Source organism: Nelumbo lutea, chromosome 6 (genome assembly GCF_056320005.1).
Source record: "Nelumbo lutea isolate HS-2025 chromosome 6, American lotus-T2T, whole genome shotgun sequence".
Lineage (NCBI taxonomy): Eukaryota > Viridiplantae > Streptophyta > Magnoliopsida > Proteales > Nelumbonaceae > Nelumbo > Nelumbo lutea.
In genome coordinates, this window is record NC_142689.1 from 19520272 (window position 1) to 19529698 (window position 9427).

The window sequence follows — 9427 nt, forward strand, 5'->3', positions numbered from 1 at the left end:
GTATTAATTATGAAGCAAATACATCAGAACGATGGTAGTTCCAACCCTTTTCAGTGAAACTACTATAAGTTACAAAGAGAGGAACTATAAACTAATGAAATTAAGCCCACAGTTTACATCACAAGCAAATAACGGAGATCGGTGCCTTGGATAAGCCTAGCTAGCCTACCTCCTAATACTGGTTTTGGGACGGCTGCAAGCCTGCAACTCTGGTTAAATCATCAGGTTGTGTTTTTGTTGTTGACCTTGGAAGATTCATTCACCAATCACAAACATACATTGTACATATTGGGATTTCTGCCACGTGCTAATCTTATGTTTATAGACCATCCTTTCAGTCTACAATAGCCCCCAGATTCCTCTATCGAAGAAGAACCCATTTTAAATTCATAATTAAAAAATTGATCAATACTTAAAAAAGTAAGTAACAATGCAACAATAATTTCCAAAGTGTAGAGAAAGGCTTCTTTTCTAATTTCCAAGTAGGAGGTAACCACCCATATGAAAGATGAAAGAAAAAGAAAAAAGAGGCCAAAGGTGATAACTGATAAGATCATCAATCGATAAAAACTCAGAAGTAATGAGAAATGAGAAAAGTTCAGAAGAGAGATAAAAAAATAGAGAGAGAGAGAGAGAGAGTCAAGGCTGAAAGCTCTCTCCTATGATGAAGAGAGAGAACATGTGAACCCGTTTCCCACATTATTTTAATATTCTCTCTTAAATATTGAGCTTGCTTGAGGAAAATCTAACACAAGGTCGCTTTCAGTTGCAATATATTTAGTCCAGATTATTTCGTATTTGTTTGCACGTCCTCTATAAACTATACAACTGCCCATCTGTCAACATGACGCCCCATATTAAAACCCACCCCTTCTGAGTTTTGCCTCTACCTTCTCCCTTCAAATTCATCCCCAATTCGTTCTCCCCTCCGGCGACTCTCACTTCTCTCTCCGAGGATCCCTCTTAAATTCCTGCGTCACCATGGATAAATCGCTCTTGTAGGCTTGTGGACATCGTGGAGGAATCAAGGGTTCGGATTAGCTGATATATATCCGCCACAGGAGATCACCAATTAATTCAAGTATTCGGCTGTGATCATGGATGGTAGATTCAGCAACCCTTTTCTTAGCGAGCAAGAAGACGCACGAAATATGCCGGAGAGAGTCACAGAGTTGCCCTTCTCCGCCATGTTCAACGACGGGAAAATCTCTGCTACGTCGTCCACGAAGAAGAGGTTAGTAGTTCAAAAGTACTAGAGCCCATTCAACGGTGTTCTTTTGCCGGAATTGCGTCCGATTCCGGTGAGGTAAAGAGCTTCTATGTTTTGTTTTCTCTGAACATTATGTGCATAATTGAAGAAGAGATTTCTTCTTTTCTCCTCTATTTCTCTATCCTTCCTACAGTAGGCGGGCTGTACAGAAGAGGGTGGTGTCCGTGCCGATCGGGGACGTTGATGGGTCTCGGCTCAAGGGGGAGACAGCTCCACCGTCCGATTCGTGGGCCTGGAGGAAGTATGGACAGAAGCCCATCAAGGGTTCTCCCTATCCCAGGTAAGCTTCAAGCAGCTCAGCCTGAGCCCCAACTCCATCTTCTCTTCCAAAGCTCTTCTTCGGTTTTTTCATTCTCGGTCGGATCTGATTGATCCATGTCGAGCTCATCACAGCTACGAGACTTTCTCTAGTTTTTTAATTTCCTAGGAGAATATACATGTTAACAAATCAGTACCCCTTCCCTCCAAAATGAGCAAAAACAGTGAAAAACTGTTAGTTTCAGTAGGCTTTTAGCTTACTGAAATTCGAAGCAGTCGACCCGGAGTTCCGGTGCATCGTAGAAAGAAACCTTATTAAAAAACTAACATATGCGGGTATCATGGATCTTGTTAACCTGAGCCCACGAATTCCCTGGTGGGAGTCACTGTCTCAGTAACTTCTCCGGGTTGCTTTCTTCCGCCGCCGTAAGGGAGCAAGAGAAACACAGCTGGGATGACGTGACTCGGTTGCTCACTCGAGCGGCGGCTCATGTTAGCATGGACGTGATTATGCTAAGATGAGCCGGTGGTTTGATTTAGATTACATGGTTGAGATGGATTAATCGCTGTTTGTGTTTGTTTAATCTCTCGCAGAGGATATTATCGATGCAGCAGTTCGAAGGGCTGCCCGGCGAGGAAACAAGTGGAGAGGAGCCGCGTTGACCCCACGATGCTCGTTATAACGTACGCCTGTGAGCACAACCACCCATGGCCGGCGTCCAGGAATTCTAATTCTAACCCCAGCTCCGCCACCGGAGCCACCACTTTCGCCAATTCCAGCGACGCCGCCGGGGCCACAACTACCAACAGCGGCGGCAGTAGCCCCGCCTCCGCCACTACCGAGACTACTTCAATTTCAACCCCCAAATTCCCGCCAGAAGAACCGACCGTCTTCACGGGCCAACCGGAAATTGAACCGGACGAGAATAATTTCGGTGATCTGGGCGAGGAACCAATGATGAGCAGCGATGATTTTAGCTGGTTTCCCCACGTGACATCCTACTCCCCCACCGTCCTCGAAAGCTCGATTTGCGCGGGAAGCAATAACGGGGACGCTGACATGGCAATGATTTTGCAGATGAGAGAAGAAGACGAGTCGCTGTTCTCCGACCTCGGCGAGTTGCCGGAGTGTTCGTCGTTTGTTTTCCGGCGAGGGGTTTTCGAGCAAGATGAGGAGAAGTGCAGCTTGAGGGCGGCTCCTGTGTGGGGGAGTACAGGATAAGGCCCTGCACATCCGATCCATTTCAACTCTTCCCGGATTCGGGTCAGAGTATTATAATCAGTTGATAGTGCGTATCGTGCGCGGTGCGCCACAAGATACAAAAATTTTTCGAAATTCTTTTCTTGCGTTGATTTTGGTGTAAAATTATAAATAAATTAAGGAAATAAAAAAGAAGGGGATATTTAATGAAGTGGATTCATCATAGCCGTCCGTTCCCAACGGATCCCTTCTAACCTCACAATCAGAAATTCTTTTTTTCTCTCTTGATAGCAGCAAGATGATTCGAAGGTTCGGATTGGGCGTGTAATAGCTTAAAAGGGTGGGGCCTGCTTGTTTAGCCAGGAGACCGAAAATCTTACTTTGTCCACTTTTAGCGATTGGCGTCGTAAGATGCAACTTTTGCAGTATATGGTACAAATAAAAAGGGAAATTTTTCGATTAATATCCGTACTTTGCCTCTAGTGATAATTTTATCTGCCACATTTCAATATCCGAATTTTCGTTATAACGGACCGTCAGCCAGTTTCATTACTTAACATTATGTACGGATTAAATAATTAAAAAATACTAAAATTATTCTTTTGATATTTTTCAGATTATTTTATTCTTTTTTTTTAAATAAACAAAAGAGGAAAATTTTGACTCCCCGACATGCTCAATTGCTTCCTCCAGTTTATCCGATTAATTAAAAAAAATACAACTATAACATCATCTTGCAAAAAAGTTCATAAAATGTTCAAGTAAAAACATAAAAAGAAAGATAAGGAAAAGAGAATTCTATTTCTCTTTCTTAAGTCAAACCTTTATATTCTGGTGAATAGTGAAGTGAGGGTTCAGGTTGAGACTTATCAGTTGATGCAGTGGCAGAGGGTACTAATGTCGTCGACGGCGAGATGGCAAATCTCGATCTTGGGATTCACAGTCAGGGCTTTGTTAAGCTCCAACATGAAATCTCTGTAATACCTGACATATTTGTGGAGTGGTGCATCTAACGAATTGGTGGAACCACTATGACCCATTTCAGAAGGCAGAATGGAACTTATCGATAATTGTTTTCTAAATTGAAACTTATAGGAGTGTAATGTTGTAGAACTGCGAAATTGAGAAGTTGCAGAGAGAATGAGGATTGAGTCATGTCACTTTGCCATTCTCCTTAAAATCGCATTTACCCCTACGGTATAGTATGGTGATTGAAAATCGGTCACCAAGATAAAACAGCCTACAAGCCACTAGTAGATGTGTAATCGTTTACCAGATCTCTGTGAATTACAAAGAATTGATGCTCAAATTGATAGAGAAGACTGTCGAAAATGTCGGTGTGTGAAAACTGAGTCAACTAACACTCATTTTATAGTATTTTCGATCACTAGAATAGAACAATGCACCTATTTGAAGAGACGAAAGAGAAGAAAAAACGTTTAAAAAATTAAATTCAAATTTTAAAAGTCAAACGATTTGGCTCGGCTCAACGCACAAGTAAAAAGCACCCCAACCCTCCCTCACATGTATGGAATATATATAATGTTTTCCTCCTATAGGCCCTACAGAGCAAAACTATAAATGTACCCCACCTCTTATGAGTCCCTTTCCATACACTCAAGAGTGGGAATAAGAAAAAACAGTTCAAAAACAAGAGAGAGGAGAAAGATTCTTGAAATTTTAAATCTCCCTCCAAAAGTGTTATCATACCCAATTACACCCCCAACCTTCACCAGTTGTATCAACCTCCTATGGCAGTTCAGATGGTTGTCCTTGTGTCCATGTCCACAAATATGAAATCGAGCATTCCATGATAGTTTCCATGTAACTTGTACTACTACGGACATTCAAACCTCAATACAGAAAACGCTATGGAGAGAAAAAGAGTGTATCGAGTTACGTAGAAAATGATTCAAAATGATAAAATTTTGCATCATAATCAAATAAAGTCGATAAAACAACCCTTCTTGTAATAAGTTATATAAAAAATGATAATAACAAAATAGAAAAAAAAAAAAAAAAACCTTGTTTGTCTTCTCCATCACCGGCAACAAAAAGTGGTCTTTTCCAACAATCATAAGATTAAAAACACTTCTAACAGCGGCAAATGTGTTCTATTCTGGTGACATTTTCCCAGATAAGTGAAGAAGATCTGTGTATGACGCTCTCCGGATAATTTCTAACTGATTTCAGCATTTCCAGCGTCATATTCTGCTTATCAGCATCGGCGGGGAGAACTAGTCTCTTCGGATTGTTAGGGCACAGAGCGGTGAACAGTGGTTCACAATTGAGAGAAAAGCTATTATCGTTGAAGGTCATCTTTATAATTTTGAAAACGTATAACGAATTGTGGTATTTTAAATTTAGGGACTAAATTGGCATCAGATCTAAGATACTAATAATAGAGAACTTTCCCAAATAAAACAATATAAAGGGAAACTCCTTTTTCAGCATGCCAGCAAACCACTCTCTCCAATATATAGAACAATCCAGAAAAGCAGAAAGTGTAACTCATGAGACTGCAAACGATTGAGCTGCATCTGAAGCCAACCGAACGGTGAAGCCAAGCGTCTTTATGTTTGTATTAGAGATATTAGAGGATAAAAAAATGTACCAGTACATTTTTTATTTACCCAAACAGCTTGTTTTATAAGAAACGGAGTTTAAATTTTATATACAGTTCTCTTGAAATTGAGAAAGAGATCGCTTTGAATGCAAGTACATGATTGTAGTTGGGCACATTAAATAAACATTAAGAGAGAGAGAGAGAACGGGGGGCAGGGGGACACAATTGGACTATATATGAACGAATCAAATGGGATGAGATACAGGTAGATTCAATTTTGATTCAAATTTCGAATTGATTTTTACCCATTAGATTAATGTCCGATTCAAATTGAATTCGGATTGTAATTTTGAATACTATAAATAGGTTAAACTAAAAATGATAAAAATGGTATATAGTATTTATAAAATAAACTAAAAATGGCTTTAATATTATATTTTATGAATGAAATTAACTGAAAATTATTTATATAAAACTTGAATCTATAAAGATTTAGAAAAAAAAAAACATAACATTTAAACCAACCTTTATAACATAAGTATATGTATTTAAATTAAAACAAATCGAATCACCCTTAATGGGATCAAATTATACTTCGAATTTGGACCATGGGAAGCCATTTTCAGCCTCATAACCCAATTGGCCAGGTAACTAACTATATAGGAAAGAAGATTATAGCAAAGCTAACCAACTAATAAGCTAAAGAGAAAATTTGTTAATTAAGTTGTGGAATCTTAATAAGTTAGTCCATTTATTATAGTTGACTTCGAGCTACAATAGTAAATTGCTCCTCCATTCACAACTGTTTTTGTCAACGGTTTTGGATCAGCACACATGGTAGTCTCCGGCCAGGATAAGGAGGGTTGTAATTACTCCGACCGTTTCCAGTGAGGACTGAGGAGAATCTTCATTTCTTAAAACCGTCATTTATAATTTTTTTATTATTATTAGCTGTCAAATTTTAAATTAAACCCACAATAATTCGGTATTAATAAAAGCAATGGTTCCGGATGCAGCAACACATTATTTAGCAAAGCAAGTGACGTAACCATTTGTCTGGTGCCTCGCTTTGCCAGGTTTGCCTTATCCATTCGAGCTTTGCGGGCCGACGATAAAGAAGGTGGTAAATAAAAATAAATAAATATTTCAGTACACCGTGAGCAAATTTGTTAAGCTATGTCACTTATTAATGTGGAACATAGAATAGGAAAGTGGTCCCGACCATAACAGGTGTCATGTGGAATTATAAGTATTGTTTTGTTGGGAAATGGTACTGTTATATAGCGGTATTTTCGAAAAAACAGCAATAGTTTTGATTAACCTTTTTAACATTGATCTATATTATTCAACATTCAAGATGATGTTACATCATTATATCGTTTGCATTAATGCATCATTTTCCTATAAAACATTGAATTTGGTGTTGCTTCAAACCATACATTTTAGATATCAAAGGCATGGTCGGGAGCAATGTTTTTTTTTCTAGAAAAACAATACCAATCAAAAAGGTATTGTTTGAAGCACCATTTACTCTGATGTGGCACCTAAGTGGCCCTGTTTTCCCATAGAACATAATTGATGCCAAACATTGCCTTAATAATCAGTTAATAACGTCAGTCTAATGAGAAACGTGGAGAGAGATCTACCGATAGACTCCGGATCTCCTGCCCACAACTCTACTCATGTCTAATCACAACACCTATGCATAATATTATGTAAGAGGGTGAGATGTTCCTGTCACTGCAATGTTATGTAGGTAGATGTGGGTAGGAGATCCAAACTCACACCGATAAGATAATTTGGAAGCCTACCCGAGTGCCACAAAACATGATCCAGGAATAGGAGATTCCAGACCTAGTCCCAATACAAGGTCCAACAACCGGTCCAAACAGTCATTTGCAACCATGTATTAGGAACATCTCCTTCGTCCTTCATGGCGAGATGTTCTCAATGTACATCTACAATGGCCGTTAGTGATTGTATTGGATCGGGTCTCTCTTTCTAATAGGGGTGTAATGAGTTGGGTTTAAACTCAAACCAAGCTTAATCCTAAGAATTGGACCTAAAGCCTAAGCCCGAGGCCAAGTTTAAATTGTTAAATCCAGGCTTAGGCTGAAGTGAAATTTGATGCATTTGGATTGGACTCCGGCACTAATCGCAGGTTGGTCGATCAGTCCACATCAAATTTTAATATAAACGTTATATATGCATATATGCATATATATAGCTTATCAAAAGAAAAAAAAAAAACAAAATACATGTGTTTTTATATATATAGGAGAGCCAACTTCATTATGACTCGAAAGATTTAAAAAAACAAAAACAAAAATCTTTAACTTTTATATCCAAGTGAGGCACATAGCGGACCTGAAGTTGGACCTAGAGCATTAGGTTGAGTACCTCCAGAATGATATCAGGGAGAAGACTCAGATCTTCTCTCAGGCCATTGAGGAGGCGAAGGTGAAAGCCGTCGAGGATTACATCGCTTCGCCGCGCTTTGACGATATGATGGTGGACTCGTACAGAAAGGGTTTCAAGCTGAGTCGATGGATGATAAGGAACACGAACCCTGAGCTCAATATTAGTGCCATAACCACTTTGCGCATCACCCCGAAAATGGCTGCTATAGCTGATGATGATGCGGATTCCGAAAATGAAGCGGGACCTTCGGGTATTGTCGAAGTCCCTTCTGAAGGTGAGGAAGATTGACCTCTGGGCTTGTGAGCTCGTTTGTGTTTTTTGTTTTTGTTTTTCTTTTTCTTTTTCTTTTTAAACATTGTAAAGAAAACATTTAGCAATGAAGTACTTTTTCTGTTCAAGTGTTGTGCAAATATTCTCCTTTTGCCAAAGTGACTATGTGCCCGATCTATTCTCCACCCGGGCTATGCACCTCGGGATCCATACTTGTGCAGATTGCTTTCATTGATGAGGTGCCGAGGTCATCTTTAGCTCGGTATTCTGGCCCTTTCGGTGCCGAGGTCCTTGTTAGCTCAGCATTCTGGGCCTTAGGGTGCTGAGGTCTTTGTTAGCTCGGCATTTTGGCCCTTAGGCTCTGGTAGTGGCCCATGGCCTGCTTAGTTTGATAATTTATAGGTAAAATCATCTTATGTTGACGATGTTCCATGCCTGGGGTATCTGTTTACCCTCCAGGGTCTCAAGTTCGTATGTTCCCCCGAGTATTCTCTTAAATCGGTAGGGTCCTTCCCAGTTCGGCCCGAGTTTGCCAACGCCAGGCTCAAGTACCATGATCTTGCGGAGGACCAGGTCGCCGATGCGAAAGTTTCGTTTCTTAACTATGCCATTGTAGTACCGAGCTACCCTTTACTGGTATGTTGTAGTTCTAATGTATGCGAGGTCCCTCACCTCGTCAAGTAGGTCGAGGTTGGTACGTAACTCATCGTTATTAGTATTGTCGCCGTATGCTTCCAACCGAAGTGAGGGGATTTTGATTTCGACCGGGATGACTGATTCCGTGCCATAGGTGAGATTGAAGGGATTTTCTCCAGTGGCGGTCTTCTCTATAGTTCGGTATGCCCATAGGACGCTGGGCAGCTTGTCTGCCCATAACCCTTTAGCTCGATTTAGACTGGCTTTTAGTCCGCGGAGGATAGCTCTGTTCGTGACTTTTGCCTGACTGTTTGCTTGTGGGTGCGCAACTGACGTGAATTTTTGTCAGATCCCCATGCCTTGGCACCACTCTTGGAATTTGATGTCCTCGAACTACTTGTCGTTGTCGGTTGTCGGAGATCAGCACCCGAGGTAGCCCGAAGCGGCACACTATGTTCTCCTATAAGAAGTTCTGGACGTTTCGAGCTGTGATGGTTACGAGAGTTTCAGCTTCAACCCACTTGGTGAAGTAGTCTACTGCCACTACTAGGAACTTCCTTCCTCCTGTTGCTAGCGAGAATGGCCTGAGTAGGTCGATACCCCATTGTGCGAAGGGCCATGGGCTGGTGAGGTACTTGAGGTCGGCAGCGGGCTGATGGTGAATATTGGCTTGCTTTTGGCACTTCTTGCACTTCCTGATTAGCCTGATGACGTCTGCTTTCATTGTTGGCCAATAGTACCCCTGTTGTAGTGCCTTCTGAGCGACGCCCCTGCCCCTAGGTGTCCACCACATAGGCCTTCATGA

General features: G+C 40.8%; 1 protein-coding gene across 1 annotated transcript; it reads left to right on the forward strand.

Moving 5' to 3' along the window:
- Nucleotides 1-501: 501 nt before the first annotated feature.
- On the forward strand, nt 502-2940 carry LOC148847758 (putative WRKY transcription factor 65). The gene is made up of 3 exons (XM_088948498.1): nt 502-1234; nt 1404-1550; nt 2123-2940. The coding sequence occupies exons 1-3, from the start codon at nt 1098-1100 to the stop codon at nt 2748-2750; spliced, it is 912 nt and encodes a 303-aa protein (XP_088804624.1). The 5' UTR covers nt 502-1097; the 3' UTR covers nt 2751-2940.
- Nucleotides 2941-9427: the final 6487 nt, after the last annotated feature.